The sequence below is a fragment of the Gambusia affinis genome, linkage group LG08 (assembly GCF_019740435.1).
Source record: "Gambusia affinis linkage group LG08, SWU_Gaff_1.0, whole genome shotgun sequence".
Classification (NCBI taxonomy): Eukaryota; Metazoa; Chordata; class Actinopteri; order Cyprinodontiformes; family Poeciliidae; genus Gambusia; species Gambusia affinis.
Window position 1 is genome coordinate 16,108,280 of NC_057875.1, and position 26,640 is coordinate 16,134,919.

Here is a 26,640-nt window from a genome sequence, read left to right on the forward strand (position 1 = left end):
GATTAGTTCCTGCCTCACTTATTGCTGTTATTCGTCTGGTGAGTTCACTACCTCACATCAATAAATATGAGCAAATGGCCGTTCTGTTCGGGACGATGACAGCTGAGAAGATGCTTCCACAGGCGTAGAAGGTGAACTCAAGTTTGTTGCTTTTGCTCATGACTGTCAAAAATTGAAAATACCCTTCATCTGAAACAACCGAGCAGAACTAAAGAAGACATTTCTGAAGATTTAAGACCCTAAGCTGACACTTCAGCATCTGATTTAGGTCAAGGTCTGAAGGGTCCGGCTCATATCATGAAGAAAAAGACAAAGTCAAGTCATTGAATCTGTTGGGCTCTATAAATGTACTGCTTACGCAACTGTTCAGATGTAATGAGACCACAGAATCTGTCATGTTTTTTTGCATACTTGAGGTTTGATGAAGCAAATGAAAACTCCAGATGATTATTTTATATAGTAGTGCAAAAAACCCCACAAACTTAAAGACAGTGCAATTTTTTTTTTTCATCGCTTGTATATAAAATACTAATTCAGAGCCCCAATCTCTTGTACATCTAAACAAAAATGTGGATTATTTACTGGATATGTATATTTCTGCAGAGGATAGATGCAAACATAACTTTTACTTAAAAATACTATATTTACAGCATTGAGTTAGTATATAAATCTGTTAACCCTTTTTTAAAATAAAAACAATTAAATCAATATTCAAGGAGAATCTCATTTTTAGTCTGACCAAGAAAATTCTGAGTGCATTATTGATCATTTATTCAAATTCCTCCTTCATTTGCATAGTGACTGATGCTAGCGTAATAGAAGTCAATTATTTCCAGTCTTTGCAGAAGGGAAGAGGTATAAGGGAGAAATTTGATCTATTGACAAAACAAGACAGTGAAAATGGCTATCGACAGTGCAGCGTCAGTCTGAATGACAGCTTGGCTCGGTCCCAAAGCGAGACAAAGCAGAAAAAGCACAGAGCCTCTCGGTCTTCTCATTGAAGAGGTTCCTCCAAATGAATCTGGTTTTAATGGCTGGTGATATTAGAAGAATGTCCTGCAGGAGAAAGGAGCAAAGTTAATAAAAGAATTTAAACAATAGGAGCTTTTTCTTTTATCTGAAGTGTAATGCAATATGAACAGGACAAACATGTATCTGTCATTTTCCTATTATAGATACTGCACAGTAACCACAACAAACACAGATGTACTAATGCAAATGAGCTACAAGACAGTCACTTTTTCCAAACTACTGGGATGCAAAAAAAGTATCTAGAGATGCACAAATTGTTCTGTAGAGACCTGATGGTTTTCAGTTTAACAGTCCTCAAAATAATCTCTTCCTCCCCCAACAAATCTCAATAAATCACAGCTAAGTAACTGTGAACATCCGACAGGTGTAAAGAAAAGGTACAGTACAGATTGCTTTTAAAAAATATGGGGGAAAATAAGTTCAAAAAAGGAAAATAGGATGATAATATTGAAACTCTGAGTACGTTCTTTTATGCTGTTAATTTTACATCTCGCTTATATACAGCATGAGGGAGTTCATTACCCATCTATCTTAAGCTGCATAAGAACAGCTGGTAGTTGTAAACTAGTTGTCCTTTTAAAGGATTTATAGTCCTTTATGTCCTGAATCCTGAATAAAATTATGGTGGATACTGCTGCAGAATATTTAAAAGAAATATGACAAAGAAAAATACTTCTTAACATTGTGATTTTTTTTATTTCAGACCTATTAAAAAAAAAAAAAAAGAAAAGAAAAAAAGAAGAAGATGAAGAGGTGCAATTTCTGATCATTAACCTGGAGAATATAATAGATCTCAGCTTAGAAAAAATAATAATAAAATTGAGGACCTTTAACCCAAGACTGAATAATATGCATTTCATGTAATATATATTTTTAAGTAGTAAAACAGCTTTTGATGTTTTTATGCTCTTTTGGAAAAAATCAAGACGAGAATCTGCCTGGAAACTGCAATTGGTGCATCTCTCACATTATATGCAGGTCTTGTCAAAAATTTGCATGTAGACATCATGCAGCATTTCATATTCATTTTGAGCTTTTAGTGATTTATTTAAGCCATTCTTTTTGCACATATGAATTACTATAAAGCTTAGAGCTCCAGATGAAACCTGCTGCTCCCAGTAAAGAATCTAAAATCAACACCTTGAAGCATGTTTGAAATTTGTAAATGCTCTTTATGGAGCAACCAAATGTTTTCTAAAGTGAGACGACAAAAATGAAAACAAATTTGGAGTCAAGGAGAGCTATTCGGCCATGACTTGTTACTCTGAGTCCTAAATCATTAGCTATACAGAAAAACCTGATATGGAACATCAAATCCGATTTGGAAAAGGATTTTTTTAAAAAGGATAATATTATGTCTTGGGAATGGCATAAAACAGAAAAACAATTTCAAATTGTTTATAGTTGTCAAAATGTCAGTCATAATTACTCCAGAAGCTTGTTGATGACCACAACTGATGTTTTGTCTGCAACCTCCTCTAGGACATTTACTCAAATGTTAATAGTAGTTTATGAAAAGCTACAAAAAGTTCAAACGAATGACCAAAAGCCCAAAACTAATACGATGAGTGGATGTAATCTTGTGACAGTAAATAAAAAAAACAAAAAAACATTTCAGACTCAAAGGTTGGAACAGATTTGAAGACATGCAACAGTCCAAGAAACAACATCAATCAGAACAACTGCTGAAGGCTGGCAGGAGTCTGGAGTGTCCGTGACCGGAGAACATTTAACAACATGTTTATGGCTCACTGAATCCAGGACATACACCAAGTGATCTGTCACTTATTATTATAAATGTCTTTAAGTAGCAAGAGTGTTTTATTTAAATCCCCGTTTTGACAGTGTACATTCAAAGTCAGGACCGTTTTCTATGGAGCAAACCAAGCAACAAGGAGCCATAAACCTGACAGGATGAGAGGAAACAAACATTAAAATCCTCTTGCTGTCTTAAGTATTTAAGTTGTCAGAGAGACTGTCACATGTCGCCAAGAGGAAAAACAAAAACTAAAACAACTGCCACACCAAACCTCTCCTCTGACATGCAGCAGAGAAGATGAGAGCTGAAGGCTAGGTTGATTACCAGAAGAGGGGGTGAGGAAGGAAGAGAGGTGGGGCTAGTGCTGAAGCTGATAGCCATGTCTGTAAAGTGTTGCACTGCCTTCAAACACCTTTCTGTTCACAGGGGGACTGACTGATGCTGACTTAGGGCTGCATACACATGCACACACACAGAAACACGAGCCGCCATCTGTAAACTACTGAACCACTTGGTCATATTTCAAAAGATTCATAGCTTAGCACATAAAATGCAACAAAAGCGTATTGGAACATAAAAAAAATAAATCTTACACTTCATCTTCATAATCCTTTGGAGGGGACACAGCAATCACAACATCGATCCAGTCCTGAGGGGTGAAATGATTTTAAATCTCTGTGATTAAATCAATACAAAGTAAGAACCTCAGCTGAATGTTTAACATATGTCCAGTTAAACTGTGTATATTGTTAAAATCCAGAGTATGTCTTCTAATTCCTAAGTGGTCTCATACCCCTCCACTGTTCCAGGCCCGAGCCAGGGAGTTTTGTCCCTCTTCTAAAGTAGCGTCAATCAGGATCTTCCCATTGACAGCCATGAGTTCGTCACCAGAGACAATCCCTCCTGCAAACGCACAAACACAAAGAAACAACACAGACATTTAAGATGCAAAAATAATCAGCAGTAAGGCCTTCCTAAAATTATCACTGACGCGCAGTTTAGTCAGTGCAGGAACTAACTGTTGAATAAAAACATACCAGGTCTAAAATGTTCAAATTATGTGTTGAAACATAAAAATAGGCCGAAAGTGGATTAGGAGTTAAAAGTTTTTAAAAAAAGAAACAAACAGAATAAAGTATTGTTTTGATTCTGTGAGTGTAAAACAAATAATGATTTTAAATCACTTAGTGCAACAAATCTGCTCCAAACAGTAATATTTCAAACTCCCTACACGGTTGCATTATAGTTAAATCATGGAACGAAGAATTGAGCTGACCGTGCTTATCGGCTGCACCGCCTTCATACACTGAAGACACCACCAACTTTCCAAGAGGAGAGTCAACTCCCCCTTCCAGAGCAAGGTCAAGTTGTCCGGTCTTAAAAAAGAAAAGAAGAATGAAGAAATCATCAGTCATGTTTCAGAATGTGAAATCAGGCCTTGTGTTTTAACTATGAAATAAAGATTACCGTTTGGATTTTTAGCAATCTCACATCTCGCCCATCTATCTGGTCTGCGGAGAACTATTGATCCAGAAAACAGGGAAGGAGAAAAATAATCACTTTGATTGTGGCTAAATGTAAGTGACGAAATAACAGACTTGACGGCATTATAAATGGTAACCTCATGTTAAGTTCACGTTCCAAATGAACTTAACCAGCAAGAGGAAATCATGAGTACAGATTTTAGTAGCTTTAAAATAGAGAAGTGCTGGTCGAGAATAATTACATATACAGTGCATTTTATCTCTTCTGTAACACTTCGGAGGATGTGGGATTCTGCTAAGAGAGACATTGAATGTGACCAGTTACTGGTCTCAGTCAATATCTTAACTCATCTTACTGATGAAAAAGATTCAATGTAGACCAAAGGTTAGTCTTTGTATTTTATATATAGTTTGGGAATATAAAAGGAACAAAGACAGTTCTTTAATCTGTTTAAACAGTTCTTTAAACACATCAGTTGATGGGTAAAAAATAAATAAATAAGATAGATGTTTCTATGCATGATTTCTGTCAAATAAAAGAACTGAATTTTCTTTTCTGTGGCCCAAGAATACAATACCATGGAGTAAGGATCAAAGTCGTCCACGTATTTCTGAAATCCCTGAAAGAAAAGATCAATATGTAATTAATTTAAGGCGAATACACAAAGAGCAAATGAAGACAACATTTAGTGAACATGAGTTGTGTGACAGGAGGTCAGATTTCCTTTGACAACCAGTTCAGTGTAAAAGCTTGAACAGGAGCCTCAACACTGAAAAACCGCAAAGTTTCTCACAAATCAAAAATAATCTGACACATTTTAACAAGAGTGACTCTCTGTTCAACCACAGAAGGAAAAAACACAGATCCACTTCAAGTCTGCAGCAATTTCATTTTACAGGAGGAAGAAGGAAACAGAACCAAGCTCTCAGGGTGAGTAAATCACATTTATTCAGTCCAGAGTGCAGAAAAAAAAACAAAAACATTAATCTAACAACTCATTTCCAGCTGCAGCACAAATGCTCTGGGATGTAAAAATAACCCCATATATGCCTTGTTTCTATTTATTGTAGTATAATAGTTGACTTCAGTAAACATGCCTCCACCTGCATGTGCAATATCATATAAATTTAATGAAACCTATAAGAAAAAAGCCATTCCTGTCCCGTCGTAATGCATAAAGAACTGAAGTGTTATGACAAGTTTACAGAAACTCACTGTTTTCAATCAGCATTTTTAGTGGTGAATTCAGAAGGTAAAATTCCTCCTTAGCAATAGAAACATCATTAACCTCCCTAGTGACACAACAACCACATGACATGCACTCCCATACTAAACATGTTCATGGCCCCTATAGTTTGCTCCCAATCAATAAAAATACAGTCATGCATGAACCACTTCATCGGAAAGGCTGGGGTGCAACTGCTGCAGAGAGAAGACAGGGCAAAAAACATGGAAAAGCCATCACTGAGAGTTCAGTCAGGGAGACAAGAAGGTAAAACTAGAAAAGGAAGGCAGCACTCAAGCATAGTAGGGAAGGTACAAGAAGAAAGGATTACTTGTTTGTTTGATTTGAAAGACGAGTTGAAAGGCACCATCCGTTTAAGCATTTCTGGAGGCTGAAGCACAACACCGGTTCAACGTTTTTAGTGAGATTGCAGGAATAAAAGAAAAATACATTCTTCAGTTTGATACTTCAACAGTTTCCAGGCACTGTGGGAACTTTGAACCTCTATTGAAGACTGACATCTGACTACAACGCATCAAATATGTCCACAGAAACAAGCAGACTTTGTTGTTCCAGTAAAAACAGCCCAGAGTAACAGAAATGTAGCAAAATATATTTTCTCTAATATGTCCGTCTAAACAGATGCAGCCCTGAAAGGATGCTTAAATGCATTCCGTTTATGATAAAATAATTTACAGATATTTGACCAAGATGGCTGATATTCTTCATGTATTTTTTTTCTTTACCAATAAGATATTTAACTATAAAAGAGATGAAGGAATAACAGCTTCACGTTCTACATTTCTTGACCAGATCCAATCAAATCGTAAACTCAGAAAGCCGAAATAGTAGGCGCCTACATGTGACTGAGGAATGACTTTCACAATACCTACAATCCCCAGAGAGAACAGGAGAGTACATTTCCTTTTCTACCTGCAGCAGCAGCTACAATTAGCAGAGATTTGTATATGTGTCATTTTATCTCTCACTGCGGAGGTAGAGGCCTGTGGTGGTACTAATGGCTCAGATGCAAAAGTGGCTGTTTAAGGTTTCATTTATAATCAGGAAAGATGATTGCTCTTTACCAGCGTATCCAACATGCCGCAAACACAACTTGATTTGCCTCTTTTAATTAAGGTTTTGAAGCAAAATACTAGAATATTTAGCTTGTTTGAAATAAAAATAACAGACTGTTTGGAAATCTGGAAAACTTCCTAGGGCTCTTAAAAGGAGGCAGACATTGATAGCAGCTGCAGCTGATGGCACACTGTGCCAGATGACCCTAATAAGCTTCATACCAGGCCATCAGAACGGACAGCAGGTCGGAGTGGATCTGGCCGGTTAGCCTGCGACTGCGGCAGCATGACGGGCTTCGACATGACGGGAGCCATCTGACGCCTCTGGTTAGGGGGACTGGGAGCCAGCTGCTATTGGACCACAAATCCAAGCAAAACTTTTACAAAGCTCAGCCGACTCCAAATACAGCACAAGGTTGATGTGAATTTTCACAAGAAGGGAGGCTTACCAGCTGACTGCTTGAACTGGAAATATGACTGACATGGGAGGTGTTTCTCATCACCTAGAGTACAAGGAATCCTTCAGTTGTCTGGCGCATGCTAGAAATGTCAAACACCCAACCCAGAGTACTTCTCATATTTCATATTTTACTTAATACATCACAAACTCCAAGTGCACAGCAGATCTAAAAAGAACTCACACTCTTGCTAATATTTCAGCTTTCTCCTATCTCCATTTCAAAACTTATTCCACCTTCAAAGTGAAGTATACACTTTGAATTATACTTTCTACAATTCAATAGAAAATACATTAAGGAGAAAAAAATGCCAGAAAAATATAAAAAATAACCTTGATACATTGGTTTGGAGTCCCTTAAAATAATACTTTTTTAAAGCCCATTTTGGTACAACAGTGATCTCAACCTGCAATCCTCGAGGACCAGAGTCCTGCAACCTTTAGACGTGTCCATTGTTCTGCACGCTTGAATTAAATGGCTAAACTGCCTCACTGCCATGCAGTTAAGCTCTACAAAACTCTGCTAGTGAACCTATATTGGAGCCAGGCGTGCTGAAGCAGAGCAACATGTAAAAGTGGCAGAACACCGGTCCTTGAGGAATGCAGTTTGAGTCCCCAGCTCTACGGGTTTCACTTTACAAAAACCTGACATTTTCACATGCATGTCTACAAATTTAATAGCCAATGTATCTGATGGTAAAACATTCAGAAAAACATCCACTCCGGGGTGCTCAAAACAGTAGCACACACAGGCTTTTGTTTAAATATCATCACACGCTACACACCATGCAGCATCCTGCTCACTATGTTCTATAAAAACCACAGAGGCACAGCCAATGCCCAGTTCACACTACACGATTTTAGAATTGTCAGAGAATTCTCAAAGCGTGAGAGACCACACGCTAGCCGATTAAAAATCGCACATATAATGGGTTCGATCGTAGAGTGTTTCACTCAAGGACATTCCAACTCCAGATATGAAATCCCTTGCTACCACACTTGAATTTAGAGTAAACAAACATGGACAACGACATTGAAGCGGTAACTTTAGTTTGTGGACTTATTTCAACCCCAAAAAAGACGTAACCAAAAATCAAAGCTTTGGATTAAGAACTGGAGACATCGTGAGCAAAGACTGTATTTGTTGCACCACAATATGGAAGTGAGTTGTTTTGTTTTTTTCTTTCTCATAACAAATACTGTTTTTATTTTTTTTTCGGTTTTGTCGTTTAATTAACTGATACCGTTTACTTATAAGTTTATATTTTTTTGCTGTGTTGATGTTGTTGTAGAGTATATGCATATACTGGGCCTTGTTTCAGAAAACTGAATGATTGAAACATCAGAGTAGATTAAACTAGAAGAAAGCATTTCCTGCAGTCGTAACACACCACAGGATCATCGGTTACGATTGTCGTGAGGGCAAAATCGGGGCAAAAAAATTGTGTAGTGTGAACTGGGCTTAAGCATCAGCAACCATCTCGACAGTTCATTCTACCAATAAAAGCTGTAGAGAGGTTCATAAGAACACAAACACACAAAAACACTCATGATTTGAAAGGCAAATCACAATGAAAAAGCAATTTGCACTCGTCATACTTCTGTCATGAAGCATGAAGAAGTCAAACCTTTGGACTTGAGGGGTGAGACATTTCACTGGTGTTGGATGCATAAATCCCCCCTCTGGGGAGGTAGCCTCCTGTTTCCCACTCACTCCTGTGTTCAGGAGGGCTGGGAGGATGCTGGAAGTGGTGGTGGTGGTGGTGGTGATGCTGGCGGTATTCACGTTCTTCAGAGTGCTGTGGGGGAGGAGGCGGAGGAGGAGGTGGCGGTGGCGGAGGAGGAGGGGGAGGCGGAGGATGGGGGTGTGGCGTGGGTTGAGGGGAAGATGGGGGTCTAGACGTTTGAGATGGCAGAGGGTAGTTGGAGGGAGGTGGGCGGCGCGGTTGTGTATGTTGGGGATGTGCGCGAGGCTTGCGCCCCCTATGTGTCAAAGTGGATGGAGAGGATGGAGGCTTCCTAGGACTGGGGGAAGAAGGAGGCCGGCGCTGTGGGGATACTCGAGGTAAGGGAGGGGAGTACTTAGGGATTGTTGGATTCAGTTTGGGTGAGGGTGGGGGGCGAGGCAAGGGAGGTGGAGGGTGGTTAGTGGAGGGCTGAGTCGGGACTAGTTTTTTAAGAGGTCCCCTCAGGCTCTGGTCCACCTCGTCTAGGTTTATGTCGTCCAGATCTGTGGTTGCTAGGTTGAAACCACCAGGAAAATGCTTCACCCTTGGCTCTGAGCCAGGAGAATGAGGTGGGGAGAGCTTTAAGCCACAAACAAACAAATAAGAAATACTTCACCAACCATATAAAATCTTACATAAAATCATCCATGTTAGAAACAAACTACAACTGTTGGAAAGCTCTGAGCATAAGAAGGCTCGAACTGAAGACTTTGTACCTCTGGGGACTCATTCTCCACACAAGAGATCTGCTCCAACCGAGTCTGACATAGTCGCTCCACCCAGTGCTGCACTTTCTCAGACTCCTCCAGGTCTTCCCTTTCAGTCTCTGAGACCTGGGATGGCGTTACAGCCAGCCAGAATTACAAACAAGAGAATAAAACCTTCACGCATACTGTCATGCAAGACATGACACAAGGCTTCACTGGAAAAACTGCAAACTAAAACAGAAATTTCAATAAACAGCACATTTGGATTCACTTAGAAGCTCTTCAACATTACTGTGGGTAACAAAGGGAAAGATTTCTATCGTTTATTTTTATCTGCTTCCAAATAGAAGATTGCTTCTATCTTTCAAAGTGGTTTTAAAGAGGTTTGTTGTCTAGATCCCTGCTGCTCTAGACAACAAACTCCAGATCATTCAGGGGGATCCAAGGTTACTATCAGGCCTGAAGGAATATATATTATTGATTTCTAGGGATACATTCCCTAGAGGTATTCCTGGAGGTATTCAGGGATTCTGGATGTCCCAATGAAAGGTATACCTCCCAGTGGTATGTGAACTTAACATCTATAACAGGTGATTTTCTGAAACTCTACCCCAAACTTCCAATGGATAATGGAGATCTTCACCTGATCTCAAAGGGTGAACCCAGTCATCCTTTTATAAAGGATCTCATACTCCCCATTATGATTAATATGTTTTCACTCTAGGTAAGTAGAATTAGACTAACTTGAACATCACTGGACAAAGACACATCAAGTAATTTAGCAACAAAAAGTAGTGGAACAGAGAAGGGCCAGTAAATTAGAGGTTTGCTTTTAGGCTTTTCAAACTTTAAAGGTCTTTCTTCCACTTGACAAATCAGAACAGCACCCACAGATTAGCTCCAATCAATCTCCTGCTCCATCCCACTATCACTTATGACCAGGACTCTAAGGCACTTGAACTGATTTGCCAAAAGCAGAAACTGATTCCTCATCTGAAGAGAACCTTTAACCCTTTTTCATTTGAGAGCATTTGCTTCAGATCTGGAGGAGCAGACTCTTGTTCCAGCTGCTTCGTACTTGGCTCAAAACAGCTCCAGGTCTTGGCTCAAACAAGAACGGTAAAAACCAGACGCACTGCCAGCATGAAAAGCACATTGTTACTCCTCTGTTCAAGCTTCGACAATCAGTTGCAGTCTTTCAGAGGTAATAATGATTTTTAACTAGTGTTTGTTTGCTGGCGAGAATTAATTCTACTGTCAATCTGTCTATGTGAGGTTAGACAAGGCAGAAAACTGCAAACCTGCGGTCAAGATTACTTTAAAGGATTACAGGGCCAACTGCTTGGAAGCAAAGTGAGTTGAAAAAGGAGAAGGTTTGATTAAATGTATTCCTCTGAGCTGAGACTACATCTTTTCGTACCTCCTGGACCAGCCGATTGATCTTTAGTTGTTTCTCCCGTTCTTGCATTTCTTCCTTCTCTCTGGCAAGTTTCAGCTCAAACTCCATCTCCTTCTTGTTCTTTCGCTGCTCCTGCAGTGTGTCTGTGTTGGACATTTTCTTTTTCTTCTTCTTCTTTTCTCCTTTCTGAGGCACCACCAGATGGGTAACGCAGAATGCAAAAAATAACAATAAAACATAGCAACTACCAACTAAATAATACAAACACAAACTGGCGCAACACCAACACAAGAAAATCTGAGAAAACAATCCTTGGTCATTTCCAACCATTTGACTTAAATGTCAGATTTCAAGGTAAACTGTTCAGATCCACTTCACACAACACAACCAGATGACTGTACCTTTCGCAGTGAAGGCAGCTTCCCCTCATATCGATAAAACCAGCCAAATGCTAAGGATAAAGATGAACACACTCTTCATGAAAAATTAAATCACAAACTTAGTTTATATTCAAGTAAAATCCATACAGTTTAGCTTTTTTTTTTTTTCTTGAAATGTAAAACTGCACACAACACAGCACTCAGAGAGCCAGTGACTGGCTGGGAAGTAGCACAAGATTTTTAAGTAAAGATAAAAACTGTATTTTAAATTATAATAAGAGCTGCATTCAAACTGGGAGTTGGACTGACTTGTCTATAGAAATGCACAGAGAACTCCGAGTTGTAAATACCATAAAGTGGTGCTCATTACGTCTTTGTTTATGTAAAAAAAAACAATAAAATTGAGCTACTCTTTAATAAGTCTTAAAAACAAGCAAAGGAGACATGCGGTATTTATTTAACTTTAGTTTGATTTATTAAAACCTCTGACTAATAATTCACTGTGTTTGTAGCTTTTCAGTCATGCGGAAAGAGTTGGCGTTGTAACTTTGGGCTGTTTTAGAAAAATTTTATATTCTATTCAACCAGAAACTTTAAAAAATATCTTTTGTTAATTATAATTCTGCTGAAGTTGGCAGAAAATTGTTTGTAAAATCTTTGATTGCAAATCGGGAACAATGTGAAGAAATTTTCAAGTCTGCTCTCATGGTTACATTAATGTTGTCAAAGGAAATCTGAGACTTTTGTGTGTCAATTAGCGCAGCTGGCATAAATGACACCTGAAACTCCAAACTCACTTGGCTGTCTTGCTCATCTTCCTCCTCTTCCTCTATGAAGGAGCTGGCTCCATCAACTAGGAGAAGAGGCCGTAGAAAACAGCACAGCAACCAGCAGACACAAACGGAAACATGCAGGAAAAGAACATTTGGAGTAAAACAGAAACAAGAGGAGGAAAGTTTGGAACAGAGGATTCATGCATTTTAAACTTTTGATCATACGTGAACTCTTGGCCTTTGGAGGTTTCATCTCCGGGGAGGGGCTCTTTGAAGCGCGGGGACTCTTTGGTCTGTCTTTGGATCCCCAGTCTTCCTCCCAGTCTCTGTTGTGTTTCCTTTCTACAGCTTCAATACTATAGAAGATATTTAGTCAATTTTAAAGAAAACTAAAAAGCTCAACAAATATATTTTTAATTCACTGAATATGGACAATTTTGTACTTTTTCATCTCGCTTTTATAGCGCTCCTCTTCCTCCACTACTTTCTGGGAGATCTCCATCTTTCTCCTATAAAAAACATCAGAAACATCAAAACCCCAACATGAATCTATGTTCAGACATCAGGACTATAAATACAGGGAATATGATGTTAAGTTTATAGACGCAATTTATCATTTTTAAATATAAAACACAGGGGGAAAAAAGGAGAGTAATCCTTTTTTGTACGCTGAAAGAAAATTTCGCTACTCCAAGATTTCAAATAGTCATGCAGCAAATGCCCGGGTGACCGCTTCCTTTGTTTTAAAAAACAGAACATCTATCAGTGTCTGGGGGAAGCTAATTATAGGTTGTGTAGTTCACTCACTGTCTCTCCTTCTCCTGCTGCTCTTTAATGATTTTGTTGGTCTCCATTGCAACCTTCTTCTGATGCATCAGTTCCTGCCTCTCCACCTCCCGGCGGGATTCGGCTGCAAGGCGCTCCTCATCTGTCACAAACAACTCGCTTCCCTAAGAGAGTGAAAACCGGCCATAGACAAAAAAATCAGAGTGTGCCTTTATATGCAGCTATTGTTCAGTCGGGTACACAGGTCGAATACAGAGATAGGACAGAGAATGTCTTGGTGAAGAAATGCTTCTCTCAGGTCATTAGGGATGTCTTTCCTTCTCAGCTTTGTGCTAACACAAAACATGAAAAACAACAAACTGACAAACATCCTTCTTTTACAGAAATAGTCACACCATGTCTGTAAAAAGTTATATTCTATGAAATGAGCGAGGATATGTTCATTTTCACTTTATTTTTTTTTCTTAACAAAACAGCACTTGTTGTGTCCTAGCACAAAAAAGTTGGATTTAAACAAGTTGACAACCCAGTCACCACTGAAACTTTGCCATTATATCATCGTAGAGAGGATTCATTGGTGTAGAAAGCACTTTTTTCCAATGACTGTTCTGCCTACTGCATATAATTATTGCTGCAGTGTTCCCTCTGCAGATATGCAATAAGTACTGTTTCAGAAAAGACACAAAGCGTGGCACACAAGCAGAAGCTGTCTGATTTTGGAACACAGCCCATTCTTTCCATTCCATCCGTTGATGGAGGATGCAACCTCCAAATCAAAACAAACTCACGGATAAACGCATCAGACAGGCACCGAGGAAGACAATAATAAGACATGACTGCTTGTCTCACTTACACAGTCCCCATCACTGACTGCAAGAGCAAACAATCTGTCAAGTGACTCTACAGAGGATAAATGTTGTTCCTCCGGACATTTTTCTAAGCTGCATATAATGGAAAGGTTTTGTGAATGCACATTATTCAGAGTGATGCATAGAAGAAAGAAAATAATGTTTGTGGTCTTGCAGTCATGACAGATGTTCTGTCAAGTGAACCACAGGGGCCTGCAAACAATTAAACTTTCATCCCAGTTGCAGGATTTTCACTCCACAAATAAAGATAAGTACGACAGTACTAGTTGCTTAGCAGCAGTGTTTTATTGTTGTCGCAGAATTTTAAATTTGATCAAGAACATTGAGGTTCACTCAAATGTATTTGAGTTATATCAAATTAAGTCTTTTTGAATCCTTTTAAACAAAATAAACTTTAGAATTTAAATCTAATTAATGTCTTATAATTATGTACGTTACATTATAATTTAATGTATGAGTTTTAATATGAGAAAAAGTACAAAACATTGCACTGTAAAAGGTATAAGCAGTTATTGGACAACATGGTGTGTACTTACAGCTCCTGTCAGAACTGTGATAGTGAGACTTCTGCTGCTCTTCAGGACTTTCACAGCCTTAAAAATGAGATTTAAAAGAAACACAAAAGTCAGAATTCAAATTTCTTAGACTGTCTCTTAGCCAGTCTTTCCTTTATGATTTATAATTAGCTACAGGTATATGTATTGTGTGTGTGTGCCGCTATATAAAATAATGAAAATGATGACAGATGTTGTCATGAACAAAATCACCTCTTTGTGGTCCAGAGTGGTGAAATCCACTCCATTCACCTCCACAATCTGGTCTCCAGCCTACAGTAGATACAGCAAGCATTGACTGCATGAGAGGGGTAACACTTTGGAAAAATTAAAATAAAAACCATAAACTATGTCCTTACATGCAGAAGATTTGTCTTAATAATTTATTTGCATTTAATAGCACAAAGCTAATGTATGCATATTTATTTAAAATAAACATTTTCAGCCTGTTTTCACATGTGTTGCATTATAACAAAAACATGCTATTTTTATTTATTGCGCTGGAATTCTGTGTGATAGATTAGCACAAAATAGTGAGAGACAAAAGAAAAGAGGAAAGGAAAAGAATAATATTCAAAAACATTCTTACAAATATAAATCAGTCAATTATTGCGAGAGAACACAATACTTTTGCGAGGTAACTCAAAAGGAAAAAAAGTCTCCATTGTCCCCTAGAGGGCATCGTAGAAATTAAAACCTTGTTAGACAAGAAAATTAATTATTCTTAGAGTAATGTATCCTTTAATAACTCACAGATCTTTCTTCTACTTTATTAAGTCTATTAAAACTGTAGTTTGTGAATTTTTACAGTACACTTTTTACAGTAATTACAGTTAATTGCAATAGTATTAAGACAATTCCTATTGATTACAGTAGTTTTATTGTTGCAGAATGAAGTTATTTTGAACCAATATTTAATCAATTATTTAAAAATGCAATTAAGTGATAATATACACACTAAGAAAGAATTATTCATTGCTTAATTTACTCTCCTTTATCGGAGACATAATAGAGTCCTGTTGGAGAAATCACCTCAAGTCCAACTTCAGCAGAGAGGGAGCCTGGCTTGACGTTGCTGATGTAGATCCCAGGTTTCTGGGTTGGGCCGCTTGAGATGCTGATGCCCATACCCTTAGTTCCCACAAGACTGAGGAAAACCTTCTTCTCCTTGATCTCCTTCCCACCAATAGACGCCAAGCCGGCCACACTGCTTCTCTTCTCCTGAAGCAGTGCAAACAAAACAACTGAATAAAAAAAAACAAGAGGTTTTTTTATACACGGTTAAAGCCATGAATAAAATATGGAGCCTGTTACCCTGGACTCAGAAACAAACTGGTCCACAAACTGCCACTTCAAGGGTTCATCAGATGAGCTGGAGCGAACAAAAACACACAAAATAAGTCAGCTGTTCTTGGACATGCAGGACAAAGAAACGAATTGATAAACCTGACCTTTTTGCTGGGATCATCCCCACATCTGTATAAAAGACAAATGAATAATAAATCACAGATATAGTGAAGTATTAAATATTCTTTCTGGTACAGATGACACAAAAGTCAACATACGGCGAACTTTGAGTGAGACAATCTTCTTGGTCTTGATGAGGCCGATGACCTCTTCGTGGATGCAGGAGGAGATGGAGTAGCCATTGATTCGCACGATCTCGTCACCCACCTGTGAATCAGTGCAGACCTTAAAACTGACATTTTCATTTTAATGAATCTGCTGACGTTTCTGCTAATCCAACATTTTTACATTCCTGTTTGCTCAACAGGCCATGACCTACTGATTTATACAACTCATTTTAGTTTTACAGTTGGTCTTGGAAGTGATACTTTCTTCACTAAATCGTTTTTGCAATAAGCTTCTAAGAATATTGTCCTGATATACAGGAACTGAAAAGAAGAGAACAAATAATGTCTCTTTACAAAAATGTTTTAGTTTATGTCTTACAAGAAGATGTTCACTAACATTTCCCTTACCTGCAGTAGAAACATGTGATTGCAACATAAGTTTCCTTTAATACTTTAGTCTACTATTAGTACAAATCATTCTCTCTACACTATATATATATATATATAATACAGAGGCTCTGAAACAGGGACTGACCTTAAATAGAAACACTCAAATTCTGGTGCTGAAATGGCATTTTGTGTCCTAACTTAACCATCTGCCTAATTATTTGAGCTTCACTTTCTTTCTACCAGGCATGATAATGAATATATTAATGTTTTGTGAAAAGGAAAATCACAAATAAAACAAATCTGATTCTAAGCCTGCATTTCTTCCCCTGTAATTGTGTACATGATGAACTGTCTACGGAATGAATGAATTTGAGTAACTCAATGTTCTTTTGAGAACAGCACAATCTGCCAATTCATTAGGGGCACACTATTCATGAGCATTACATTCAACAACACAGCTGGAGAATTTGAGACCGATTGTATGTTTGTACTCTTGCAGGGCAGAAAAGATCCAGTCTGCTCCAAAGACACCATTATGAACCGTTCCATCTGTTATATCCACACTGAGCAAATAGAGATAGAAATGACATCTGATCTGTTTTAAAACACAAATCTGAAGGGATTTTTATGAATACTTTCTGGAGCAGAGCCATCTTGGGAGTAAATGGGATCTACTCCACCTCGTGGATCCTTAGAACACAGTTCTGATTTTACAGTCACTCAAACTGTGTGTTGCATGGTCAGCTCAGGTTCCACATACTACTAAACAAAATACAAAAATAGTCCTTTTATTAGGAATGGTTTGACACAAATGCAAACCTACCATGACCAAGAGTGGTGACAGGTGCAGAGGTTTTTTTGTCTCCGAGAAAATGATCATAAACGTACTGACAGGACCACCGAGGAATGGTTTAGAATAGTGTTTTTCAAACCCTTTATCATGAGAGCCAAAATTGTCAAGTTTGAAGAACTTACTGCCTTTTCTCTTTAAATTAATTACAAACTGCTTGTAACATTTATTATTATATTTATCTGCTCAAATAATAAACTCAACAAAATTGTGTTGATTTTTTTCTGAAAAGGATTTCTGTAAATCATCACAGATCTAAAAAATAAAAAGGTCTAAAAGGCATCCAGTTTTCAGATTTTTTGGGTGGGGGATTGTTTAAAGTAAGGACGCATCAATATGAAAAATATGAGCTAATATCAATACCCAGTACTGATATCAATTAAAAAAGACCACCGCTAGCACCACTTTCACTGTAACATGATCAAATACTACATGACCAACGTCCTACAGGGATAAATGGTAATAATATGGAAATAATTATCGGTTTCAATATTGGCTCACTTTTATTTGTCAGACCAATATGTTAAAAAATGACTAACACTGTCAATACCAATCCATATTCTAAAGTCTGCTTCTAAGTAAAGGTTGATGGATGTTGATGGTCCAAATTAATACAAATTAAGGTCAATTCAAAAATCTGGTAAATAAATAGTAATTATTTTGTTTGTCTGTGACAAGATATTTAAAGATTTTTTTTTTTAATGCATCTGCTTCAGGAGCCTGGGCCACATTTAGTCTCTCTAGTACTGTGGCCATAGTTTACAACAAAGCACATTCATAAGTTTCAGTGGTCTAGTAAAAGTTCAACTGAGAATATGGGGAAAACGTGAAAACAGGTGCTCACAAATGTGCTCCATCCCTTCTAACCAATCTTTAGCTCCTTTGCTAAGAAGAATTGGATTATAAATTACCTTTGTAGATGTGTAAAGCTCGGAAAGTCATGCTTCATAAAACTTATATGTAGTTGTAGCAAAAGGTGGTCTAAGTGGGGGATGGACTCAGCGGTGCTTGAAAACCATATAAACCATCTACATAAAAATTATGTGCTTCTTTGTGTCACATAACTCTGATCAAATTCATTAAGGTTTTGGTTTAACTCGGCATAGAAAAAAAGCTTAAAGATCTAAGAACTTTTGCAACACACTAGAATAGGGTAAGAGATATATTTTTCTTGATTTTAATATGTGCAATTTTTTCTCCTAAAGTGTGCTACAAGTAGAAAAGAAAACGGAAAGAAAGAAAAAAAATCTTTATTTAATATCTACGTACCTGAAGGCCAACATTGTAAGCTTGTCCATCTTTGACAATCTGTGAAATGTAGAGTCCACAGCCAAACTCTAGTCCTCCTCGAACACTGAGACCCAGTCCGTCACGCTGTGTTCGATCCAAACGCACCTCTTTCAGCTTCCTGAAGTTTAATCAAGTTTATCACTAAGACACATAACAGCTGAGACTGCAAAACAGCTAAAATGGTGTCCTGCACTCACCTTGACCTCTTGGGTGTGAACTGGTCGTACTCAACTTGGTGTTTGAGTGGGATCAGAGGCCGGATCACATCGAACAGCGGAAGCCGTTTCGGTTCATTGATAACCAGTTTCAGGTCTCCCACCAGCACCCGCAAATCCATAGACCTGAAAGAGAGAGAGAATGGGTTACACCAGTCTATGGTGGATTACTTTTGCCTCAAAGTGGAAAAAACTAACGTATGAAATGTTGAGTGAATAGAAAACATTGTCAGGGTTTAAATTTATGGAGGAATTAGAAAGTTAAGCTAAAGGACATTGATATGCAAAGGAATATAAGAAATAGGTTTTGACCATCATCCCTTGGTGCTTCATATGATTTGGGAGGGAAACTGCAATGCTTAATAATTCTTGAAAGACCACACCCAACTTTCAGCTCATTTTGTTGTGGCATGCAGGTAGTCATGTCTGCATTACCATAATCCAACTGCGCAGGAATATCATGAAGAAATGAACTCAACCTGCTTGAAATGAAATGTTTGAAACTTCAATATGAAATTTGTGAAGGTGGAAGCAAAGTTGTGTTTTTTATAGCAAAGTCATACAGTAAGCAACCATAGTGGGATGCAGTTTTTACCATGACTGCATAACAATAAATATTTAACTTTTAAAACTCTAAAAAAAAATCATCTAAAAAAGGGAATGAAGCAGTTCAACCTACCCGAATGCCCCAAAATAATTACGATTATACAATTAGATAACGTTTAATGCACAGAATCATTTCAACCAGACAGTAGAAGACCATAGAATTTGAATTCTAATTTACTAGTTCACAAGTTTCTACATTGCAACCAGATTTTTTTCATAGCAAATTAAAAATAATACAGATAATAGTAATTAATTAAGCAAAGGATCAAGAATATATATGTCATTGTATGTTAATGGAAAAGATAATCCAGTCTTCTCTCTGCTGCAATTCAGATGGAGACAAAAGAGAAGAGAAAAGAAACTACACTTCTTGTTTAATTATGCATATGTGTCATTTCAGCTCCATTTGAAAGATGAGCATAAAAAAGAGCTTTTGTGGATAACTAGTCAAGCTTGTCGGAGCACAATGGAAATGGATCAGAGGTTCATCCAACGAGGCCATAGGACTCTGCTTCTGTACAAAGATTAATTGAAACCTAAAAGACTTTTAGCCTACTGGCCTCATAAGGTGCACCCAGTTACTCTGATCTCAGTAAGAAACAAGCTTTAAAAAAGATGCAAGACAACTCAGATTAAATGAGAAAACATATCGCAAACATTTTATAAATAAGACGAAACTAAAAGTAAAACTGATTTCCAGCATATCGATAATAAGGGCTTTACTTCAAGACTATTTGTTTTTTATTCAAAGTAGTTCTCCCTAAATGACAAGCTCTAATAAATACCCTACAGGAGTTTACTTATACAAAGATATCTGGTTTTAAACAGCAACTAACACACACTTCGACCACCTGAGAAACAACAGATGGTACTCACTGGTGATACATGCGGAGAACATCATAAAGGTAATCCTTCTCTGCCTCATTTTCAATCAGCAGTTCCACCTGCAACAAAAAAGAAACATCTGGCACCATCCTTCTTCTGTCAGCTCACCGACACATACACACACACACACACAGTCACTTCTGTCCCACCCATGGTCCCGCCAACGCCACAAGGAGCCGAAGCCATCTACTAACCTGATGATGGCTCAGGTGCAGCAGGATGGTTTTCAGGAAACGCTTCGGCCAATCACTGATGCACATTTCACCCTGATATCCCTTAGCTACTTTTCGCTAAATCACAAAGTAATTTCAGAACCTGATTTAATTCAAGCAGAGGAAGTAAGGGTGAAAATGATCTGAATCTATGACCGCTGTCCTTCTCCATCAAAGCACTAGGAGATAATAGCTAGAGAGGCAGCAAGAGGAAGGTCAGTAGTGTCAACTTACATCTCACAGACATGACACCCAACATCCGCACACAAACTTATCTTAAACTCCAACAAGATTAAAGGACTATACTAGAATATCTTCAAAAGGTGAACTTATTTCAGAAATTTGGTGAAAAAAACTGAGCCTAATATAGTCATGAAATATTTACATACACTACATTAAAAAATATACTTTTTTATGATGACAGGTATTAAAAATCATCAGTCTCCTTCTGACCTTGGACAAAGTATAAAAACTATGCTTCTTCCTAATTCTGACATTAACCAAAGTGAGATTATGTTTTCCAATCCGACATGACATTAAATAGGGAAGACTTAATTTTATCTAATGTCAGAAATTGAGAAGAAAAGAAAAAAGCTATGTAATTGTATATAGTCTGTGTAAACATAGTTTCAGCTAATCCTATAAATGAGCTTTACACTTTGAATTTATTTACTGAAATAGAATAATTTGAGTGTCATTCCAATTTATTGACATGCACAAGTATTTTTGATGGTAATATTTGATGACGACAGGGCATCAAAATGAAATGGGTGTGTTCAAAACACACCTGACTTTATGACCATTGTAAATGTCTGTTGCTTAGTGCTGCAGGAAATGGTTAGCCCTGCCTTGAATTGAACCACAGACTTTGGAATCATAAAATAACAACGTTGGAGCTCCCTGTGTGTCGTGCATTTATATCAAAGGGCAACGTATGCTTAGGAGTAGATTATACAACATTCACGTAAAAGAAGTGTTGTAATGATTAACATTTTTACATAAACTTTGATTAAATCAACAGCTCAGGTGGGTCCTAAGCCACAAAAAACAACAATCCAAAATAATTTTGAATCAGGGCAGATATGACCGCGTCTGGAAAAACAACAAAAGACTAACTGTGGAGAGCCTCTAATTAAACCCATAAATTATCTCATTATTTCTGCTTGGACGCTCATATGTGGCACATTATTTAATGCTATGTTGCCCTTTGTAGAGACAATATGGCCCCCGCTTGGCAGCACAGATGGCTTTGTGGTGATCCCTGCATGCTCCAAGGATAAAAATGCCCCAACCATATCAGGTTTCCATTCTCAACTATTCAATGGTATTTGATAGTTTCAAAGGCTCATCTAAATAATATGACTTGTCAACAGCAGGAAAAATCAAAGGTTAAAATGTGTTTAACCTAAATGTTGTCAAAACACATGAAAAATGGCTAAAAGTGGAAAAGGAGCTGAAACTTAATTTTATTCATTATAATCAAAATATGACCATTTATCTGAATTAATTGTAGGTCTATAATAATTTTAGGTTTACTTTGCTCCATTGAGGCGTTTTAAACAGTAAATTTCCTCTTCACTTTTTAAGTCCACCCAAGTTTTAAAATAGTTTAATCTGTAAGTACATAATACTTTTTGCACGATAGAATTTTGACGGGAATTTCTGTCGACATTAATAATCTTTTATTATGAAGGAATGTTAAATACCCCAAAATAACAAGATTCACCCCAAAGTACCTCTCGAGACAAAATTTTTTTTTTTTTTTGTCTTCAAATATCTAGATCAAGATAAACAACATATAAAACAAATTGTCCTGAATCAACTTTGGTTTCTTGTTAGTGCTATTTTAAGCCAACTATATTTTAAAATAATTTCTGACTGATTCATCTCTTTCAGAAATAGGCCTCTGTGTGCGCAACATCCTCTCCGGTGGAGACACCTGAGACACCGCAATAAACAACCACGTAACATAATACCATTTTATTAAGACATTATTGGAATATATAATAAAAAGCTTATTATCTTACCTTGTGTCTAAATTCTCGAGCAACTTTCCGCTCCATCGCTGAGAGAAAGACAAAACAGTTCGACTAGAGAAGCGCTGATGTCGCTGAAGTTTTACAGGACCAAAGTCAGCGTGGTCAAGTTAGTCCAAACAGGCGTTTCCGGTTGATATTTTTTCGCCAAGAACTTTTTCATGTGGCTTTTATGTGGTTATCATGCAATTATAAATTATTTTTACAAAATAATCTTTTCTAAATGACTTTCCTATGTGGTTTAATTTATACTAACCTGTCAAAAAATTGCTTTTATTTTGAAATTTTATACAGTCACCGCTTTTTGTTGGCAAACTTGACTAGTTTGTGGACAGCTGCTGCTGTCCTTTTCCAAACGTTCTTAATTTTATTCCAGAAACAACCTTTAAACCACATTTGTCACATTAATTTGATTAAAATGAATAAAAATCCGATGGTAATGGATTCACTAGATAACATTAGAAAATTGCACAGCCCAGCAGATAGGTGGCGCTCCCAACTTCCTCTGCACAGTTAGTCACAAAGAAGCGGAAACACACTGGATTTAAAAAAGAACTGCGCCGTTGCTCTGAGCAACAACACAGCTCAGATTCTGGAACCGACGTCTTTACTTGTATGTAACAGTTCATTTTATACCGCTTTAAAAATACTTTGACAGTCATTGAAACAACTATGCTATTATACATTAATGTGCTGGCTTGTTTTTAAACCAAACACTATTTTTAATTACGCATGAACAAAACTGTCTTATAATTCATCAAATATTTGATAGACTACAACAACTTCCTTTGGACTAGGTTCCATTTATTCATGATGCTGACTGTTGCTGTCATGTTGCTGCATAATTTCTTCTCTCGTTTTCAGAAATGTTTGGAAGAATGGGATCTCCAGCAAAGCATGGAACCCCTCGCAGGTTAGAGATGTTTGTGCCAATCTACAAATCTAGTCTCTTAAAATGTTTTCACGTCAGTGCACTTTCACAGTCAAAAAAATAGTCCTGTCATCATAAGTATTTGTGTTAAATGAGCACAGGTACATTACTGAATATGAAGTTGAATAATCTTCAAAATGAGTCACATATTCTTTTTGTCCTACAGAGTCAACATTCATTCCCCCAATAAAAATTTAGGTTCCCCACTTCCTCCCATAGAGGAGCGTCTTGCTTACCTGCGTCCTTCCAGGGAGCTGCTGCAGTTCTACAGACAGAAGATCGCCCAGTATGATGGTGAACACGAAGAGCTGTTGCAAATGCTGGAAAAGTTTAAAAGCATCGCAGAGGATCAGGTACGTGTTCTCTTTGGGGAGGGAGGTTCTCAGCCGTTACCGAGTATCTGAGTTCCTAAATCGTTTAAGGAATATTCTGTATCAATGTCCTTCCAGCACAAACTCCAGTATGACGTACAGGAGCGTGAAAAAGAAGTTACACAGCTTCAGAACGCTCTGAGTGACATGCAGGTCTACCTTTTCCAGGAGAGAGAGCAGTCTCTCCGACTTTATGCAGAAAATGACAGACTAAAGATCAGGTGGGTGCACTGCGCTGGATAAAACACAATTATAATAAATTATTTTCATCTGTGGTTTTCCAGAAACTTTTTTAGGTGGCCACCAACTCTTGATCTGTGAAGTCACTAAATGTATGTGATTAATATGATATGAGTATTTTTTGTTTTGTTTTGTTTGTTTGTTTTTATGTTTTAAGACACAGGATGGCTTTGGGATGAATATGTTAGCTATATAATATGTTGGCTGTCCCCCATCAATGTTTACTCTTGTATTTATTGCTACAGAGAGTTGGAGGACAGGAAAAAGATCCAACACCTTCTTGCTCTTGTCGGCCCTGATGATGGAGAGATTACGTACTTTCACCAAGAGCCTCCACACAAGGTGGAACAGAATCACTAATTCATAGATCTCTAATATCTTTTACATTTATTGTATAAAATGTTACAAATGTTTTTTTAACTATAGTGTTTGCTTAACAGAAGCCTCTCTTTCAATTGACAAACTGTCATTATTGTTTCCTTTTTATATAAGACAATTGCGATAACTCTAAAATCTTCAAGGTTTTGACTATGGGCTGATATTTAAAGGGTTTGAATTATTTTGAAGATTAGCTATGTTATTTTCTGCCTTCCACTGTGCTTTTGGTGGCTTAATATTAAGTATGTCATAGTTGATTTGGGTTCAGTAAAACTATTTGGTAATTTTGTGTACACGTCTTAACTCAAATTTAAGAGAATTACACTTAAATTTTAAAGGCAGTTAAAAATGACATTGAAATGCAGACAACCCTAATGACAACGTCATGCTTGCTTTTTCAGGTCACAATTACTCAGAGGCTCCCTGAGTCCATGTTTGATGAAAATCTCAGTCTAAGGCCAACTAAACTAAGACCTGCTGCAACAAAAGGTTCGAAACCATCTAGGTTATTTATGTAAAACAGTCTGAGTGAGTGTGTTGATTTTTTTTTTTTTTTTTTTCAAAGAAATAAATTCTCTTAATTTTAATGTTTGAATAGAGGCTATCAGGAAAGCAAAATCTGCTTGTGATGGTGTAGAGAAGTACAGGAACGACAACCAGACATTATTGCTGCAGGTATTGCTCCACTGCGAAAACGTGTTAATTATGACTCTCATAAGCGCCACTACAAAAGTTAAAAAATGATATCTATTTCTCTTTTGTCTTTTCCCCCCCCCCATATTAATACAACGCTTCAAGTTATGGTCATTTTTACAGTGTTTGCTTGCGTTTTCAGGTGGAGGCGCTGCAGGCTCAGATGGAGGAACAGACGCGTCTGGTCAGAGAGCAGATAGAAGCTCTCCTCGAGGATCGGAGGATCATAACAGAGGAATCTCAGGCACAGCGACATAGAGACCAGGAACGCATTGCTGCACTGAGTGAAAAGTGTGTCTTTTTAATATCCAAATTTATGGGTCGTACTCTTTACAAAGCTTACCGTAACTTTTAATCTTTTTATTTTTTGTTTACGCACCAGGCTTCAGCAGACTCAGAACCTGTTGCATGAAAGCACAAAAGATTTTTTACAGCAGAAATTTAGCGCTCGGGCCAGTGAGAAAAGCTGGATTGCAGAAAAAGATCGGCTGCTGAGGGAGCTGGAGTCTTGCCACAACCGACTGAGGAGGGCAAAGGCCCGGTTCGACGGTGCTGAACTGACAAGATCCTGGCAGCCTAGCAGCAGATCTGAGCTGTCTGAAAAAGAGGAGAAAAAGGTAATAAAAGCTACTTGACTATTTTTGTTGTACACCCTAATTTAAATTTACTGAGCAGCGTCATCAATAAGCAATACCTGTTTATCCTGGTGCTGTTTTTTTTTGTTTGTTTGTTGTTGTTTTTTATCAGGCTTTACAAGATGATCTGAAACAAGCTCACAAGTTGGCAGAGATGTTCAGAGAGCAATGTATCTCACTGGAGACAGAACTGTCCCAAATCAGAGAGGAAGGAGATGTAGGAAGAGAAATATTTAAGGTTTGCTACTTTGAGAAAGTCTGGACTGTGTGCGCTTTTTTTTTTTTTTGACTTTCTTATGAATTATCCTGTTTCTGTTCAGGAGCGTTCAGACAAGATGGCCAAGCGCCTCCAGCTCATGATTCAGCGCTATGAGGCTTTGGAGAAGAGAAGGGCCATGGAGGTGGAGGGCTTTAAGGCAGATCTAAAACTCCTCAGACAGAAGCTTAAAGATGTAGAGAAACAGCTCCTCAAGGTAAAAAAAAATGCCCCGACTATCTGTTTTTGTTGTTGTTTTAATATTTGTATGACAAGCTTTATAAAACCTAAATCATTTTGTTTTCTTCAGGTCACATTAAACATTGGGCCCAACCAGGACCTAGCCATTCTGCATGAAGTACGGCAAACTAATTCAAGGACGAAAAAGGTTCAGAATGAGCTTATGGCTCTGAAAGCCAAAATTTATGGACTTGAAAACGAACTAAGAATCAGCTGAAGAACGTTTTCTCGAATGTTTTCCATTTCCACTTTTACCGATTTTTCTATTGTTTGTTTTTTATTGACATGTTGACTACATTTTTTAAATCGTTTGTGCTTTGAACCAATAAAATTCGTTTACATCAATGTTCGTTTTTTAATATGTTTGTAGACATCATTATCGATCCCATTGTCTTAATATGACTTTTGTCCTTCCTTTCACCCTCCCTCTTTTCTTTCTTCCGTTTTTTCCTCCAATCTCTTAAGAGTTATGTTGGCTTAAAACAAATATTTCGTATTTCGCAAAAATCAGTAGGGATCCTTGCTAATACCTCTAAAATTTACTTATTTTGGAAATACTTGTGGCATAAAAAAATGTGGAAACTGCTTCTTTAGTTTCATTTCAACTGA

At 37.6% G+C, this 26,640-nt stretch overlaps 2 protein-coding genes across 8 annotated transcripts; one reads left to right on the forward strand and one right to left on the reverse strand.

The window, feature by feature from the left end:
• Positions 1–32: 32 nt before the first annotated feature.
• LOC122836001 (harmonin-like) lies at positions 33–23,512 on the reverse strand. Of its 7 annotated transcripts, XM_044125591.1 has the most exons (22): positions 23,455–23,512; positions 22,279–22,316; positions 20,031–20,098; positions 18,531–18,674; positions 18,313–18,451; positions 15,795–15,903; positions 15,681–15,705; positions 15,544–15,601; positions 15,262–15,450; positions 14,443–14,502; positions 14,212–14,268; positions 12,828–12,970; positions 12,464–12,529; positions 12,246–12,376; positions 12,045–12,100; positions 4,854–4,895; positions 4,259–4,312; positions 4,068–4,167; positions 3,585–3,694; positions 3,385–3,440; positions 3,116–3,243; positions 33–1,056 (listed from the first exon to the last, which is right to left on the reverse strand). In XM_044125591.1, the coding sequence occupies exons 2-21, from the start codon at positions 22,312–22,314 to the stop codon at positions 3,150–3,152; spliced, it is 1,737 nt and encodes a 578-aa protein (XP_043981526.1). In that variant the 5' UTR covers positions 22,315–22,316; positions 23,455–23,512; the 3' UTR covers positions 33–1,056; positions 3,116–3,149. The 7 variants fall into 7 exon arrangements, 6 of the variants coding, with proteins under 6 accessions (XP_043981526.1, XP_043981524.1, XP_043981528.1 ...); XM_044125589.1 differs by lacking the exons at positions 22,279–22,316; positions 23,455–23,512 and adding an exon at positions 20,234–20,337; XM_044125593.1 differs by lacking the exons at positions 3,116–3,243; positions 23,455–23,512 and having other exon boundaries at positions 22,279–22,413.
• Positions 22,768–26,376, forward strand: ccdc77 (coiled-coil domain containing 77). Its single transcript, XM_044125603.1, has 12 exons — positions 22,768–22,900; positions 23,152–23,200; positions 23,385–23,571; positions 23,668–23,810; positions 24,075–24,171; positions 24,609–24,696; positions 24,806–24,882; positions 25,043–25,191; positions 25,283–25,517; positions 25,648–25,773; positions 25,856–26,008; positions 26,102–26,376. The coding sequence occupies exons 2-12, from the start codon at positions 23,154–23,156 to the stop codon at positions 26,246–26,248; spliced, it is 1,449 nt and encodes a 482-aa protein (XP_043981538.1). The 5' UTR covers positions 22,768–22,900; positions 23,152–23,153; the 3' UTR covers positions 26,249–26,376.
• Positions 26,377–26,640: the final 264 nt, after the last annotated feature.